The 17,317-nt window shown below is 47.5% G+C and overlaps 2 protein-coding genes across 3 annotated transcripts in view; one reads left to right on the top strand and one right to left on the bottom strand.

Annotated features, from left to right (window-relative positions):
- The window catches only part of POC1A (POC1 centriolar protein A), a 124,528-nt gene extending 122,934 nt beyond the window's left edge, over positions 1 to 1,594 (bottom strand). Inside the window, exon 1 of the mRNA XM_070455990.1 lies at positions 1,248 to 1,594. The gene's annotated coding sequence lies outside the window, so the exon portion shown is untranslated. The remainder of the gene's footprint in view (positions 1 to 1,247) is intronic.
- Positions 1,595 to 2,865: 1,271 nt separating this feature from the next.
- Positions 2,866 to 16,835, top strand: ALAS1 (5'-aminolevulinate synthase 1). Of its 2 annotated transcripts, XM_020874290.2 has the most exons (11): positions 2,899 to 3,027; positions 4,204 to 4,422; positions 7,845 to 8,093; positions 8,865 to 9,014; positions 9,836 to 10,058; positions 10,902 to 11,086; positions 11,618 to 11,797; positions 12,130 to 12,294; positions 14,223 to 14,491; positions 15,192 to 15,354; positions 16,524 to 16,835. In XM_020874290.2, exons 2-11 carry the CDS (start codon positions 4,224 to 4,226, stop codon positions 16,682 to 16,684), a joined length of 1,944 nt encoding a protein of 647 aa, XP_020729949.2. In that variant the 5' UTR covers positions 2,899 to 3,027; positions 4,204 to 4,223; the 3' UTR covers positions 16,685 to 16,835. The 2 variants fall into 2 exon arrangements, with proteins under 2 accessions (XP_020729950.1, XP_020729949.2); XM_020874291.2 differs by lacking the exon at positions 4,204 to 4,422 and having other exon boundaries at positions 2,866 to 3,027.
- Positions 16,836 to 17,317: the final 482 nt, after the last annotated feature.

Below are 17,317 nucleotides of genomic sequence, written 5' to 3'. Positions count from 1 at the left end.
ACTCTCACTCCACAGATGCAAAAACTGAGGTTTAGGGCATGGGGTAATTTCCCCAAGACCCCAAAATCAAAAAGTAGCACATCCAAGATTAGAATTCATGGCTTTAGCCTGTGCCCTTCTAACAAGGTCTCAGGGACTTTCATGGTGGTCTAGTAGTTAAGAATCCACCTTCCAGGGCTTCCCTGGTGGCTCAGTGGTAAAGAATCTGCCTGCCAATGCAAGAGATGTAGGTTCAATCCCTGGTCTGGGAAGATCCCACATGCCTCAGAGCAACTAAGCCCATGAGCCACTACCCAGGAGCTGCAACTACCAAGTCCATGTAGTACAACTTCTGAAGTCTGTGCTCTACAACAGGATAAGCCACTGCAATGAGAAGCCCACGCACCACAACTAGAGAGTAGACCCTACTCGCAGCAACTAGAAAAAGCCCACACAGCAATGAAGATGTAGCACAGCCAATAAGTAAGTAAGAATCTGCCTTCTGATGCAGAGGACATGGGTTCAACCCCTGGTCGGGGAACTAAGATCCCACATGACACAGGACAACTAAGCCTGCATGCTGCAGTGAAGACTTAATGCCATCAAAATTTTTAAAAATAAATACATAAAGTTCTTTAAAAAAAGAAAAAAAAAAAGCAAGATTCCAATCTGGAAACAACGTAGGCAGCATTTCCCAAGATGTGGCCTCAAGCTACCCTGTCCCCACATTACCAGGAGGGAGGCCTGGTTAAGATGCAGATTCGTGGGTCTGATTATTTCAGTCCTCATACCAGGAAGCTATGTGGCTCTGTTGTGGCCTTTGTCGTCTACCTACCTAGGTGCATTCCTGCAGCCCAGCTATTCAAACTGACTCACACTGCCCTCCAGGACAGAGCTGGGTTTTCCCACTCTATGCCTCACCCACCAGTCTTGCAGTCCCACAGACACCCACCCCTCCAGCCAGTACCCTTCTTCTGGAAGCCTTCCTCGTGGCTGGGATTCCCCTCTCCTCCCGTGCCTGTTGGAGTAATAGCCTCTTCCTCCATCTGGAATTATTTACAACATCCTATTTCACTTTCTGTGGGAGTCTTCTGTTTCCTAATCTTTCCTTCCATTAAACAGGAAATTCCCAGAGGGCTGGAAACTTGTTGGTTTAAACAATAAGCCTCTGAAAACCATGACTTCACCTGACTCTCTGCCAAACACAAGTGGCAAGGCCGGGAGAGCTTTACAAGGAGGAACAGAGCCTTAGAGAGGCTGTGGCCTACCTGAGACCAAATAAGATCCAGCTGAGGTTAGAACCCATGTCCAGCTCCAATATCCAGTTCTTCCAGCTTCTGCTTTGCCTCTGATCAAACAGCCCCACAAGGTAGGCAGAATGGGGATTATGATGGGAAATGAGGCCTAGGGATGGGCAAAGCGCTCAGTACCGTGTTTACTCTGTTCTGGCTACTTCTTTTTTTTTTTTTTTATGGAGAATGTGATATGATATCGCATCTTCATTACACCAACTGTTCCTTATGTGAAGTTGCTCAGTCCTGTCGGACTCTTTGCGACCCCATTGACTGTAGCCTACCAGGCTTCTCAGTCCATGGGATTTTCCAGGCAAGAGTACTGGAGTGGGTTGCCATTTCCTTCTCCATCTGGCTACTTCTTGAGTCTGATCTTTTCACTTACATTCTCTCCAGCTGTTGGGCACTGCCCAGGGCCCCTCAGCAGGATGGGGCAGAGTTGAACCCCGGATTCCCAGGCAAAGCCCTCATCTTGGACCCATGAACTGGCCCTGGTGCACTTTGGACCCTGGTGTCTCCTCTGCAGTGTGACTTCCTTCACCGGCCTGGCAGCTGGCTGGAGCCTCGGACAGAGGCAACTGGGAAGTACCTGAACACACCTTGGCCACCATCACTCTAGACTTTGTCCCTCTAATTAACGCCCACCTGAGGAAGGAGGTACCTGGGCAGCCCTTTCCTCAGGAGAAGGGGAGAGCAACCCGGAGCCTGGGGCAGGCCCAGCATAACCAAGCCCAAGTTAAGCTGGGAAGGGTGTGGAGCAAGGAGGCCATGCTGGCGTCCCTGACAGGGCTTTGCCAAGCTGTACCCTACAGGTGTGGTCTGGGGGAGACTCAAAGGAGGTAGGGCCAATTGAACTCTGGGAGAAAGCCCTGAGTCACCCAGTTGGTGCCCAGACCGGGCGGCCAGCAAGGGACTTTGGACGGCCCACAGTGGAAAATAAAAATAATTAATATGTGCCAATCCCCAACTACAGGTCAGATCCCCTGCTTCCACCGCCGGCCCCCCTCAGTGCGTAGTGTGTGGGTTCTATCCAGCCCTGTTCCTTGTGCTCCTTCTCTGCATCAGGTTAAGTCCCTTTATCTCAGACCACAAAGTGCAACGGCTAGGTCTCCTTCCACTTCTGCTCCTCGAATCCCTCCCTCCAGGTCCCTGGGAATCACCCCCAGGATCACACCATGCTTCAGTCAGCCCAGTCCCATCTCCTCCGGGAAGCCTCCCCTGTCCCTCTTTCCCCCACTCCCACCCACATAAAAACAAGCCTGGGTGTGTCACATACTGCTTAAGGCCCTGGTCTGGGACTCCTAGTTTCCCCTCTCCTCTACACCCAAGGCACCTATTTTTATAGCCGTATAACCCCTCAGTTGCCCTAGAGGTGCTTCCCCCCCAACTCTGCCCTTTGATGCCCCACAAATGGTTCTGAAGCATAGGGGTACTTGGTGGGGGAAGCGGCAAGGTGGTGCGGGATGAAGGTATCCGCCCCCAGAACTGCAGTTCATCCCCGCTACAGGCAGTCCCAGGAAACCCCCAGCAATTCCAAGTCCGAGGAGCGCCCCCTCGCCTCGCCCCGCCCTTTCCGCGGCACGCCTGCGCAGAGGCCGCGCTCGCCCACAGCGCATGCGCAGCTGCCCATCTGGGTGTATATTAGGACGACAGGGATCGCGGCCTGAGGATTCTCGTAGACAAGGGCAAGGCTTGGTTCGGCTCTTTCACTCGGGTACCTGCGGCCTCCGCCACCTCCGCCGAGTTCCCCGCGCAGGTGAGGGCCCCGCGCTCTGCGTGCGCCGGAGGCAACCCGACCCCCGCGTGTCCTGCCTGCCGGCGCCCCGCTGCCCTAGCCGTTGGGACCCCATCCCCCACCGCACTAATCACCCGCCACCTTGGGGTCAGCCTTTTTTGTGCCCAATCTCCTACCACATCGGCCCCTTCCGCCATTGCCCATTTAATCGACCGTTTTCGAACGGCCATTCCCCATTTAACCGACCACTTTCGAATGGCCATTCCCCATTTAACCGACTGCTTTCGAATTCCTGTCTTAGACACCTCTTTAATCTCGAGTCCTAGACACTTCCTTCCCCACTTGTACCCATAACTTCTGACCTCCCCTGCCCAGGACCACTGCTTTCCGCCAGACCCAAGGCCCTCGTTTTTTAATCCTTGCTTCTTCCCAGTTGGAGAAGGAAATGGCAACCCACTCCACTACTCTTGCCTGGAAAATCCCATGGACAGAGGAGCCTGGTCAGCTACGGTCCATGAGGTCACAAAGAGTCGGACACGACTGAGTGACTTCACTTTCACTTTTCTTCCCAGTTAGTCCAAGCGGCGTTTCCCCTTGTACCCTTGGCCTTCTGTACGCCTCTCCTTTCTCAGTTATGCCCAGTTCATGGAACTGTAGGGGCATACCCTTGGGGAAATCCTGGCCTCAGGAACCCAGGGCTGGACTGGATGCCTTCTTGGGAGTTTTGGGAGTGTGTGGGGACCAGGAGAAGATCAGGATCCCTAAGAGCCCTCTCTGCTTGGATGGATGACAGTGGCTTCTTCCCTGGCCTCACTTCACCACCTGGGTGGGTGCCAAGGTGTCTTATCTGCACTGTGCATCTTTCTCAAGGATTCTCTGACTTCCCAAACCTGTTCCTGACTTGTCCCTCATGTCCCAACCCCTTGGTTATTAATCATCATTATTTACGGTATTTGGTAAAGTAGCTTTGCAGGTGCCTTTGTAGGTAGCTGGGGAATGAAGAAGATGGTGATCTGGGTTGCATGTGGTCACCACTTCTTAGCCCCTCATCAGTGCTGTCCTTAGACATTTTTGAGCGAGACTCGTTAGTATCCCATGGTACCCTTGCTACAAACTTCAGGTGACAATCCAGTGACCTTGGGATGGTATTTGCACGAATATTAACAAGTGTTGGTGTCACTCCTCATCTTTGTGCAGGATCAGTGTACCTCCGGGAGATGGAGACTGTTGTTCGTCGCTGCCCATTCTTATCTCGAGTGCCTCAAGCCTTTCTGCAGAAGGCAGGCAAATCTCTATTGTTCTATGCCCAAAACTGCCCTAAGATGATGGAAATTGGGGCCAAGCCAGCCCCTCGGGCCCTGTCCACTTCAGCAGTACTCTGCCAGCAGGTCACAGAAACCCCTCCAGCTAATGAGAGTAAGTGTCATTAGCAATAAAGTAGAGGGTGGTGGGATGTCTGCATTCATTCTAACCCTGGAGGCAGTTCTTGTGCACAGTGCTGATGAGGATCATGCTGAGGGGGTTACTCTGTGCCAGGCTCAGTTCTTTGCATAGATTATCTCATGGAATCATCATCCTAGCCCCACGAAGTAGGCACTTTTGGTTTTCACATCTTTAAAGGTGAAACAGTGGCCAGTGTTCCACCTTACGGGCTGCATGTTGGTATCTGTTGGGAGTCTGTCAGTGTCTCATTCATGTAAGCCTAAGAATCTTTGGAATCTTTCTGTAAAGTTGGAATCTAGAAGCCTGTAACTTCTAAAGTTGTGATTTTTTTCTTCTTTTTTTCCCTTGCCTTTGCTATGTTGCGTGACCTGTGCCTTTTGCCCTCAACTGCTTTCTCTGTGCTATGCCTTCCCAAATTCCTGCTAATTACTCAGGCAGTCACCCCATTTTTTTTAAATCACTTGTTTATTTGGCTACACCAAGGTCTTAGTTGCGACATGTAAAATCTAGTTCCCTGACCAGGGATCAGTCCCAAGCCTCCGTCACTGGGGAGCAGAGTCTCAGCCACTAGACCATAAGGGAAGTCTCAGGCAGTCACTTATCTTATACTTTATCTTTTTGTCTGGCTCCAGACCACATGGGCTATTCCAGACTAAACCATCTTCAAAGTCAACTCTGTTAGTTGCTCAATTGGGTCCGACTCTTTGCAAGCCCATGGGCTATAGCCTGTCATGCTCCTCTCCACGGGATTCTCCAGGCAAGAGTACTGGAGTAGCTTGCTATTTCCTTCTCCAGGCAGATTCTGTACCATCTGAGCCACCAGGGAAGCCCAGAAAGTCAGCTGTGCCTGTGTGCTTTTCAGTTACGTTAGGCTACACTGAGGTATCTAGCAACCCCTGAGTCTCAGGGGCTTAACACACAAAAGATTTCTATCTTGTTCACACAAGGTAGGTCCTCTTGTTCATACTTCGGGTCATCAGGGCCATTGTCTTCTAAGCAGTGACCTGGTGTTCCACACTTTGGTGTCCTAAAGCTTTACCTCTGAAATAGATGGCTTTTGGGTCACTGTTGCTTGAGGGGAAAGTGAGAAGGTCTCACACCAGCTCATCTTTCAAAAACTTTTCATAACAGTAAATTTCAATTTTGAACAACAATAATCAATGAGGGCCAATTTTGTTTCACTTGTGTCCCCATTTACCATGTCTACTCCCACTGTACTATTTTGAAACTAGTTCCAGAAATTCCCTCTGTAAATATCAGTATTGTACCTTTAAAAGATATGAGTTCTTAAACCACCATCACAGTACCATTATCACACCTAAAAGATAATGCAGTTTCCTAATATCATCAAATACTCACTGATCCCCACCAGCTCTTGGGTATTTTAGCCAGGAAGCAACACGTAACATCTATTGGCCAGAACCAGTAACAGAGCTCCAACTAAATGCAAGCATACTGTCCTTATTCTCTTTTTTACTTTTTTTTTCACTGTGGCAAAGTACATATAAAACTTCCCATCGCAACCACTTTTACGTATACAGTGGTATTAAGTATACTCATATTGGTCTGCAGCCATCACCACCACCCATTGTCCAGAACTCTGCATTGTCCCAGACTGGAACTCTGTGGCAACTTGATCCTAACTCCACCCCCCGTCTTCCTCCCCCAGGCCCTGGCAGACATGATCGAACCTTCTCTCTCTGACTTTAAAAAACGTCACTTAAGTGGAATCATACAGAATTTGTTAAATAATAATAAAAAATAGTAATTTTTTTTAACACATCTTTACTTTGTATATTAATTTTTAAATTTTGTTTTTAATAAAGAGATCAGAGATTTAGTTCTGGTCTGTCTTTTCCAGGAGAGAATTCAACTTTTCAGATTCCACTTAATTCTGGGGAATAATTTACCCTATAGGCTTGTTAGGTATGTTCTTTGGGTGTGAACTTGTAAGAAAAGAATTTTTTTTTCTTTTAGTAGAAAGGATTTAATCCTTTGTAGGATTTTTTTTTTCCCTCCTTATCCTTGTTTAGGAATTAGTTATGGCTTTTTTTTTTTTTACTGAACAATCAAAACCCTGTTTTACCAGTCTGTCCTAGCCATAGATTCCTCTTGTATTCCTGGCTGAGTAAAATGTGACTTGTCCACTTGACAGACTATCATGTAATCATCCCAGATGATACTCAGAAAATATTTACTAGCTTATGTAGATCTTTATAATGAAAAGGGCATATTAAAACAAGCATAGAGGTAGCTCACCTGGTAAAGAATCTGCCTGCAATGGGGGAGACCTGAGTTCGATCCTGGGGTTGGGAAGATCCCCTGGAGAAGTGAACAGCGAACCACTTCAGTATTCTGGCCAGAATTCCATGGACTGCATAGTCCATAGGGTAACGAAGAGTCAGACATGACTGAGCGACTTTCACTTCAACAACATACAGAGTAAGTAAAACTTTTTCTAAACCTGCACAAAAGAGGAAAAGACAGTTAATATGCCAAGTTGTCTGCAGTGGTTATGGCGGGGGTTGTTTGTTTTCTGGTGTTTTGTTTGTTTTGCCACACCGCACAGCATGTGCAACTTCCCCAACTAGGGATTGAACCTGTGCCCCCTGTAGTAGAATTGTGGAGTCTTAGCCACTAGACCACCAGGGAAGTCCTGAAATCGGTATTATTTTTTTTTAATGGTTATGTTTTGAATGATAGAACTCTGTTTTTCTAGACTTCCTACAATGAATATGTATTTAATGACATTTATAGTGAATGAAATGAACTTGAAAGCAATTTTTCTGGCCATGCCACATGGCATACGAGATCATAGTTCCCTAACCAGGGATTGAACCTGTGTACTCCTGTAATGGAAATGCAGAGTCCTAACCACTGTACTGCCAGGAAAGTCCCATTTCTGGGTTTTTTTTTACTTTCCTTTTAGAAGATTTTAATAAAAATGATATTACTGTGTGGAGACATCTTACCCAAGTTATAGGTGAGCCTGGCCTATGACTCACAGGAGTATCCCAGAATGATGAAAAAAGACTTCTAGAAGGAAGATGAACACATTTGCTCAAGGGGAGAGGGAAGTCTAGGAATTGATTCCCAGCCGACCATGTTAAGTCATGAACTTCTTTGAGCCATTTAGAGAAATTGATAGTTTATATGTTAAGCAACAGCAAACTTTTTTGGTCAAGAATCTAAACCGATGTTTTTGGTTTAGAAAATATTAGCAGAGAAAAAGTTGTATGACCACTTCCAGTTACCTTCAGGAGTGTGTCCTCTCATGAAATACACTGAGTGTATTTGGGGCAGATTTACTGAAAATAATCCAACTCAAGAAACAAGTGGGCCTCTGTCCTGAGCGGCCAGATCCGATGCTTCAGTTTTTCCGTTTCCCCCCTCAGAGGACAAAACCGCCAAAGCCGAGGTGCAGCAGGTTCCTGACAGATCACAGCAGGCTCCTGATGCATCCCAGCAGACTACAGATGGCACGCAGCTTCCGTCTGGACACCCTTCCCTTGCCTCGGGCCAGGGCACTGGGAGCAAATGCCCTTTCTTGGCAGCCGAGATGAGCCAGGGCGGCAGCAGTGTCTTCCGCAAAGCCAGCCTGGTGCTTCAGGAAGATGTGCAGGAGATGCATGCCGTGAGGGAAGGTAAGCATGACAGGGACCCTCACAAGAGTGAAGAGGTCCTTCGGCTCCTTTGGACCCTCAGATTTGTCTGAGCCATTACTAGGGGAGTCTTTGTGTCAGCAGCTTCCTCTTTTAGGGCCGAGGAGAAAGCTCATTTAGATAGGGGACTGTGTGGTAAAACGTGGGAGTTTCTTTTCTCTGTGTGTTGTGTAGGGTGTGACCAGCTTTTACAGTAACTCTTTAATTTCTGAAAATACCCTGCAAGCATAAACTGTAACTGGTTGCCCTGTGTTTCTTTCCCATCATCTGGTGGAATAAAAGGGAAAAAACAGTGTTACTGCAGTTAATGCTGGTCTTAGGACTCCCAAGCTGTGTTAGTGGTGGTAGCTGTGTGGTAGCCTTAATTCCATTTGTGGGTGTATCCATGGAACACACAAGGTCCCCAGGAAACCTCGCCAGCAGAAATGATCACATGGCTGGAATTGTTTTCTATAAAGAAAATTGTCTCAGTTAGGGTTGGAGGGTGCAGTGGGGAAGGCATGCTAACCAGCCAGGGGGGAAAAAAAAGCTTTGGAGTTTAATATTCCTGAAAGCTGGCTGGTAGCTCTGAAAACAAAATGAAACAGTAACTAAAGAAGAGAGGCTTCATATATTCAGTTACATCTCACTTTGGTTATGATGAGCTATTTTTACAAACTAGGCAGTAAGCCATTTTTGGCAATATGTCTGGAAGGTATTGTGGACTCAGAATAGAACACTGATCCCCTGTGCCTCTTGTTACTTGTATTCCAGAGGTTGCCCAAACCTCAGTGAATCCCAGTGTGATTAATGTGAAGACCGAAGGAGGGGAGCTGAATGGACTGTTTAAGAACTTTCAGGATATCATGCGAAAGCAACGACCAGAAGGAGTGTCCCACCTTCTTCAAGATAACTTGCCAAAATGTGAGTCTCCCTGATATTTTCCCAGTGCAAGACAGTTTATAACTTAAACATACATCAGATTAAACATATAATTGCATGGTGAGTTGAGGATTAAAAACCACGTCCCTGGGACTTCTCTGGTGGTCCAGTGGTTAAGACTTAGCACTCCCAAGGCAGGGGGCCTGAGTTGCGTCCCTGGTCAGGTAACTAGATCCCACACGCCACAACTAAAGATCCCTCATACCACAACTAATAGATGGAAGATTCTGCATGCTACAACTATTAATAAGACCCAGTGCAGCCAAATTAAGTAAAAAAAAAACAAACATGCCCCTTGCTTGATGCAGGTTGATGCTCTCATCTATAGTAAATGCCAGTCCAGTTGAGAGCCTGCCTCCTCCTTCTTAGCACCTACTATCTGCTCATGAAAAATGAAAAGTGAAAGTCGCTCAGTCGTGTCCGACTCTTTGCAACTGTGTGGCGTATACAGTCCATGGAATTCTCCAGACCAGAATACTGGAGTGGGTAGCCTTTCCCTTCTCCAGGGGATCTTCCTGACCCACAAATCAAACCAGGGTCTCCTGCATTACAGGAGGATTCTTTACCAACTGAGCTACCAGGTGGAGGCGGGGGGGGGGGGGGGGCGGTTATGTTAAATGCTTGGCACATACAGTGTCCTTTGAGACACACACAGTCTTCTTGCCCAGATGAGTACTTCCTTCATTTGTCCAGAACCTCCCTACTGCCAAGTGACTGAGCTGGGATGGGAACCCAGGTCTTCCACCAAAGCCTAGATGTGCTTTTTAACCATCAGATTGTACCATCTTTTGTTTGGTTTTTAGCTGTTTGCACTTTTCAGTATGATCGTTTCTTTGAGAAGAAAATTGATGAGAAAAAAAATGACCATAGCTATCGAGTTTTCAAAACTGTGAACCGGAAGGCGCAGTCCTTCCCCATGGCAGATGACTATTCGGACTCTCTCATCAGCAAAAAGCAGGTGTCTGTCTGGTGTAGCAATGACTACCTAGGAATGAGTCGCCACCCACGGGTGTGTGGAGCCGTCATGTAAGTAGCTCTCAGCTTTCAGATACCACTGGCATGACTTAGCAAGACATTGATAATTTACAGGGATTGGATCTTTTATAGGGGAAAATTTTAAAGGCTAAATTTTTAGCCTTTAAAAATATGTACACATTAATTTTAGAGGAACCGAAATGTGTAAGTAGTTGATGGAGCCCCGCTTTATGCAAGGGTTCAAGTTTCTGGGCTCACTGACTACATGTCTGCTCACTTCCTACTTCTCCATAAGCAAGGACCCCTCTTACACCAAGCAGTCTTGCACATACGTGCCCTGCCTTGTAGGTGTGGATGGAGAAATACAAATTGAGCAGCAGTGGGATGGTAGAGCCTGTCACTCATGTCCTTTAGGAGGTTAGCCATGGTTAAGGACACCTGAGAGAGTTGCTGGCCAAATTCCCCAAGAGGCTTGCCAGAGGGAGCCCAGTCTGAGGTTTAATAATAGAGACAGCCTAAGATTATGGGACTGGTTCGCAGAGGGTATAACTGACAATCAGTCAAGATGTCCCTCTAGAGCCTGAGGTCATGTTATTGGAGAAAGAGATGTTTGTCAGAGAAAAGAAACCTTCATAAATTAACTAAACTCAACTAAGACTGGTAAGTGGACACTTGCTCTTGATCCCCCCAGAGGCATCATCACCCTGGTGTTGAGACTTTCTCCCACCCAGTCTAGACAGGAAGTGATTGAAACTTCTGGCCACATATTCACAGGGAAAGAAGTGCTACATCAACATCAGTTTCAGTCTCCTGGATCCTAGAGGGAGGAACTGTTCTTGTAGTATTCAGAACCATGAGATTTATTTTCTGTCTGCTTTTTTTTTTTTTTTAAAGAGACACTTTGAAACAGCATGGTACTGGAGCAGGGGGTACTAGAAATATTTCTGGAACTAGTAAATTCCATGTGGACCTGGAGCGGGAGCTGGCTGACCTCCATGGAAAAGATGCTGCACTCTTGTTCTCCTCATGTTTTGTGGCCAATGACTCGACCCTCTTCACTCTGGCTAAGATGATGCCAGGTAGGAAGCCTGCTGTGGGTACCTTAGAATTGTCTGGGTTTCTTAGTAATAACAGGAAGATAACAAAAAAGACCAAAACCACTCAAGAGATATGCTAGGAAGTGGGAGCATTTGTTCTTGAATTGAGCATGAAGTGTTACATTCTGAGTTCCGGTAGAGCATGATAACAATGAAGAATCAGACTTGCAGGGCTTGTCCTTACAGTAATTCCTTCAAGTGTGCTTTGTATTCCAAGAAAATCTTTTGGAGAATTCTCTTAATCATGTGTAGTTATCTTTTGATTGAGTTTGGAGTGAGTGGGCCAGATTTAAAAGCAGATTAACTGCGTGCCACTGGGTTATTTTCTATCTATGGGCCCTCTCAGAGGAGAAGCACTAGTTAGTTATTTTGCCAGAAAGAAACTGGCATGCAAGGTCTTTTTCCTACAGGGCAAAGTAGCATTTTCAGGGCAAAGTCTGTTGTCCTTGACTGTTGAGAAAATAATCTGGCTTTGGTAAAGATGGCAATAAAGCACATTTTTTGTCTTGTTAGGCTGTGAGATTTACTCTGACGCTGGGAACCATGCCTCCATGATCCAAGGGATTCGGAACAGCGGAGTGCCAAAGTACATCTTCCGCCACAACGATGTCAGCCACCTCCGAGAACTGCTGCAGAGGTCCGACCCTGCTGTCCCCAAGATTGTCGCCTTTGAAACTGTCCACTCAATGGATGGTAAGTCTGTCTAGAGGCCAGCCTGAAAACTTTTAATGAAAACAAGGCCTGAACTTAAAAGCGTGGTGTTATTTTTGTAGTTTCTTTTCTTTTCACTTTCTGCCAGGATTTTGTAGTTGGGGGACACTGTATAGATTTGGGTGATTGTAGATATTCTGCTTTGGCTTTTACTAAGCTCCGGATCTCAAAACAGTCCAGAAACTGGGGGAAGTTCATTGCTTTCCCCAGTATTAAAAATATCTTAGAAGGTAAGTTATTGTGTTCTAACCCTTACCAAAACAGAAATCTGTGAGACAGCAAGTGCTTCAGCATGGTCTGTGGTCTCTCCTCAGGAGCAGTGTGCCCGCTGGAAGAGCTGTGTGATGTGGCCCATGAGTTTGGAGCAATCACCTTTGTGGATGAGGTCCACGCAGTGGGGCTCTACGGGCCACAAGGCGGAGGGATTGGCGATCGGGATGGAGTTATGCCAAAAATGGACATAATTTCTGGAACACTTGGTATGTGTGCTCTGCACAGTCTGTAATCCGTACTAAAGTTAAATTCTGACTCAGTGGTAAAGAATCCACCTGCCAATGCAGGAGATTAGAGTTCCATCCCTAGGTCAGAAAGATCCCCTGGAGGAGGAAATGGCAACCCACTCCAGTATTCTTGCCTAGGAAATTCTATGGACAGAGGAGCCTGGGGACTAGTCTATGGGATTGCAAAAGAGTCAGACAAAACCTAGCAACTAAACAACAAAACCAAGGACTGCTGGTCTAATGGGTCAGGTGAGGGGATGGTCTGATAGCATCTAAAGCCTGGGTCACTTTTTTGAGCAAGTTTTTATTCTCTCAGTGAGTGGCACAGCTTAGCAGAATCCCTTGAGTCATGGAGGCCTGGCCCGCAGAATCAAAGTAAATCTCATAGCCTAACATGACGGAAGTACCATTTGTTGCCCTCTAAGCTCATTGCAAACACAGTTGTGGCTCTAAGTATACACCGTGGCAATAGCTTTTACTGTCTGTGCCTCAGATTGTTCCCTTATATTAAAAAGAAATCAAAAGGAAGCGTTTCAGCGCTGTTCTCCTGGAGCTACAGGCTCAGGTGCTATGTGGTGAGGTGCTGAGCTCTGTCGCTAGCACGTGGGAGTAGTCCAGTTCACCCAATGTCTTTGTATAGCCTCTGCTCCTCCTAGTTGAGAAGCAGCATCTCTTGGAGCAACTCCAGACTCCATAGCTATGCTGCCTGCTGGGTGTAAATCTTGCCTGTGTAACTCACTATCGGTGTGACCTTGGATTGGTGGTTAACTTCTCTGTGCCTCAGTTTCCTCATGGAGGTAACAGTAGACCCCACCAGTTTGAAGAATATAAGTGAACAGTATTCAGACAATTATATAGGCCTTCTCTTCGTCTATGAAATAAAAATGTCATCTATACAAATTTGAGAATTTCAGAAGTTAGTAAGCAGTTGGAGACACATGCACTGGCTGGCTAAAATGCCACTTTACAGCCTGCACCTTGTAAAGGAATGGCAAGCAAAAAAGTGTCCTTCAGCCCCGTCAAGGGGCATGACGTCGTGCAGACCAGGAGAGCCTGGGGTTCTTGGGGCAGAGCCCTGCCAGGAGAACTCTTGTTCACGTGACCTAATTCCAGCTGCCCTTTTCTTGTGAAGAGCTCTCATGGCGTGGGCCCTTTGAAGGTATTGTCCCTGAGAGATGAAAAGGGCTGGAGAGAAAAATTTTCCATTGTGACAGCTTATACCAGTCCAGCCATGTGTGGGGTTGAAGCAAGAATGTTAATTACAGAACATAATATTTAAGATTGAGGAGGACTCCCCTGGAGTCCTTAATCTTGAAACCTGAGATACTGATTATGTAAGGGAACTCATGAAGAACTAAAAAATGAGGCCAGCCCTAAATCAACCATAACAGGGTCTGAGTTTTCATGTTTATCCAGCAAACACTCCTTGTTGGAGTTTTGTGATTACTTAAGTAGAAATTAATACCAGTCCTGCCAAAACAAGTTAGTGTCTTTAGCTGGCTGACATTCTGGCCTCAAGGGTAACACTCACAGTGAGCACCCAGCTGGACCCTGTCCAGAGCAGGTGCAGTGCAGAGTGCGGGGGATGCAGCCGCCCTGGGTGGGAAGGGAAGACAGAGGGGAGGTGGCACTAGTGTTAGGCACGCTGGGACCAGCCGCTGGTGCCAGACCTGGTCTGGAGACCTGTGCTTTGATCCTGGTCAGGCACCAGTGTGGCCATTTGACTTTGGGCAAGACCCCTTTGTAACACTCTCAGCTTTTTCCCTTTTGGAAATGGGCTGCTGCCCCTTGATTTGAGTCTTAGGACAAACAAAGGAGAGAGAAGAGTAAGTGTTCTGAGGCTCTGCAGCGCCTGGCTGTGCACACTTAGGGCAGTCGCTGTAATCAATGAACCTGTCTCCTCCCAGGCAAAGCCATTGGCTGCGTTGGAGGGTACATCGCCAGCACGAGTTCCCTGATCGACACCGTCCGGTCCTACGCAGCGGGCTTCATCTTCACCACCTCCCTGCCGCCCATGCTGCTGGCTGGAGCTCTGGAGTCTGTGCGGATCCTGAGGAGCGCTGAGGGCCGGGCCCTTCGCCGCCAACACCAGCGCAATGTGAAGCTCATGAGGCAGATGCTGATGGATGCCGGCCTGCCAGTGGTCCACTGCCCCAGTCACATCATCCCTGTCCGGGTAATGACCTGTCTGTGACTAGACTTGCTGGGGGCTGGGCCTCTGCACTTGACCAGGAGATGTTCTGGTTCACGCCTTCCTGAACTTGGGCTGGGCAGGGTGACTGTTGGGGCAAAGGGCTGTAGCCAGTGTCTGTCTGCCGTGTTTCTGCCTTTGGCTGACTTCAACAATGAGAATGAAGCCTTTGAGCCCAGCAGGCTGGAGCAGAGGTTCCTTTTCCAGCGCACTAGCCTTGACAGGGTAAACACAGAGCTTGTGTCTGGGAAGCTCTAGAAGCTGGGGCTTGGCTAGCTCTGAAGTATGGCTTTTTGTTCATTTCACTGTGACATAGGTCTTGCTCTGCCTGCTACAAAGGGCAGCCTGTTGGCGCCACAGTTGAATGCGTCTGAGTAGCAGAGCTGGTATCACCAAAGCTGCTTTCACCCCAGGGTGCACACACCCACCGCCATCACAATAGGCTCACGGGAGCTCCCGCTTCCCCCTCTGGAGCCTGGGAGGGAGATCAGTGTGAAAGTTACTTCTAATGTGGCTTCATTCTCTGATCTGTGGTGAACAACCCTTTAAACTGCAGGTGTCGGGACAGCACTCTGCCTCTCTGCCAGGTTTGCATATGCAGCTTGAGCCCAAGCCACTTGGACATGCGTGTGACTAGTCTCTGCTCTCTGGTTCCAGCCTTATCTTCTGTTATTATCAATCTTAGGTGGCAGATGCTGCTAAAAACACGGAGGTCTGTGATGAACTAATGACTAGACATAATATCTACGTCCAAGCCATCAATTACCCCACAGTGCCCCGGGGCGAGGAGCTGCTGCGCATCGCCCCCACGCCCCACCACACGCCGCAGATGATGAGCTACTTTGTGGGTGAGTAGCCAGGGAGCTGCCAGAGCCCCGCGGGAGAGTGGCGTGAAGCTGTCTGCAGCATTTATAACTCAAGCCATTCAGATTTGTCTCTTCTTTTTCCAAGTGATTAAGAATATTCTCAGGTGGTACAGAAGTGTGAAAGACAGTTAGTTGTTTGCTCCACTTCATGGGAAGCACTGAGGGGGCCTGCTGATCTTCTCAGAGTTCCCATCGATGCCTCTGTCTGTGTGACTCAGGGACCCCCGGTGGTGGCTGCTGCAGGAGAGATGCCTCCGACGGCCTGAGCCTGCCCAGGCCTCCAGAGCTCAGCTCTGCACTTCTCTCTTCTCTGAAAACTGACTCACACCTAACCCCTTCTCTTCAGCATTTCAGACTCTCACAGTTCTATATAACCCAGTCCTTTCCCCCGCGTCCACGTGAAGGCAGAGACTGAACAGGCTGCTCAGAGCTGCCTCTGCCTCGGAGGTGTGCTGCCCTCCCGAGCCTCCACCGCCACCCGTGGAGGCTTCCCCACCTCTAGCCTTTAGGGCTGCTCTGCAAGGAACGAGCCGTTCCACACAGTGGGGCCATGTGGGAGCAGCTTCTCTGAAGGGTGTAAAGTGAAGCCAGACCTGGGTTTTCTCTATTTTTTAAGTAACAGCCTATTAAGATAGAATTCACATATCACAAATTCTAACCTTTCAAAATACGTAATTCAGTGGTTTTTAAGTTAATGGTGTGCAACTGTCAGCACTCTGATGCCAGAATGTTTTTATCACCTCAAAGAGAAACTTTACACCACTTAGCAGCCACATCCCAGCCCTGATCCACTTTTTGTCTGTGAACTTCCCTATACATAATACTTAATGTAAATGGAATCGTACAATATATGACCCTTTATGCCTGGTTTATTTCATAGCACAGTGTGTTCAAGGTTTCATCTATGTTGTAACTTGAGTTGGTACTTCATTCCCTTTTACTACCAAATAATTCTCAGTACAGGTATACCGCATTTTGTTTATCCATCAATTGGTGGACGTTTGGGTTGTTCCCACTTTTTGACTATCATGAGAAAAAAGAAAAAAGAATGCTACTGTGAACACTTGTGTACAAGTTTTTATTGGGGACATATATTTCCATTTGTCCTGGGTATGTACTTCCTCTAATTTTAAAAAACTTTCTCCTCACAGATAATCTGCTGGCCACATGGAAGCGAGTTGGGCTGGAACTCAAGCCACATTCCTCAGCCGAGTGCAACTTCTGCAGGAGGCCACTACATTTTGAAATGATGAGCGAAAGAGAGAAATCCTACTTCTCTGGCATGAGCAAGCTGGTGTCTGCTCAGGCCTGAGTGTGTTGTGCCCTAAGTCAGTCCACCTACCCCAGGTCACATTGTATCCAGGTAGTCCCTCCATAGTTGTCTTTGTATGTGAATTAAATTATATTAATTTTAATCTATGGTAAACACATAGTCCAGAAAATAAATTCTTGTCTAAATCAGGGTTCCTGTTTCTACTGGCTACTGAATCAGAAAGGCGTTCGTCCCTTTAAACGGGGTCTGTATTGTTGAGATGTGTGAGAATATCCTGGTCCCAGGTAGTGGCTCCAGACCCTACCCAGGATGGCACGGCCTCCCAGAATGCGAGAAGCTAGCATGTCCTTTTTTGAAAATTAGAGTATGATTGCTTTGCAGTGTTGTGTTTGTCTCTGCTGTATAACAGTGTGAATCATCTACACCTATACACGTATCCCCTGCCTCTCGAACCTCCCTCCCACGCCCCCATCCCACCTCTCTAGGTCATCACAGAGCACCGAGCTGAGCTCCCTGTGTTACACAGCAGCTTCCCACCTGCTCTCTGTTTTCCACGTGGTAGTGATATGTCAAGCGCAGTCTCCCAATGTGTTCCACCCTCCCCTCCCTCGGTGATGTCCACATGTCCATTCTCTATGTCTGCATTTCTACTCCTGCCCTGTGAATAGGTTC

This window comes from Odocoileus virginianus, chromosome 26, assembly GCF_023699985.2.
Source record: "Odocoileus virginianus isolate 20LAN1187 ecotype Illinois chromosome 26, Ovbor_1.2, whole genome shotgun sequence".
NCBI lineage: Eukaryota > Metazoa > Chordata > Mammalia > Artiodactyla > Cervidae > Odocoileus > Odocoileus virginianus.
Note: the sequence above shows the minus strand (reverse complement) of the source record. Positions and strands in the feature narration are given on the sequence as shown.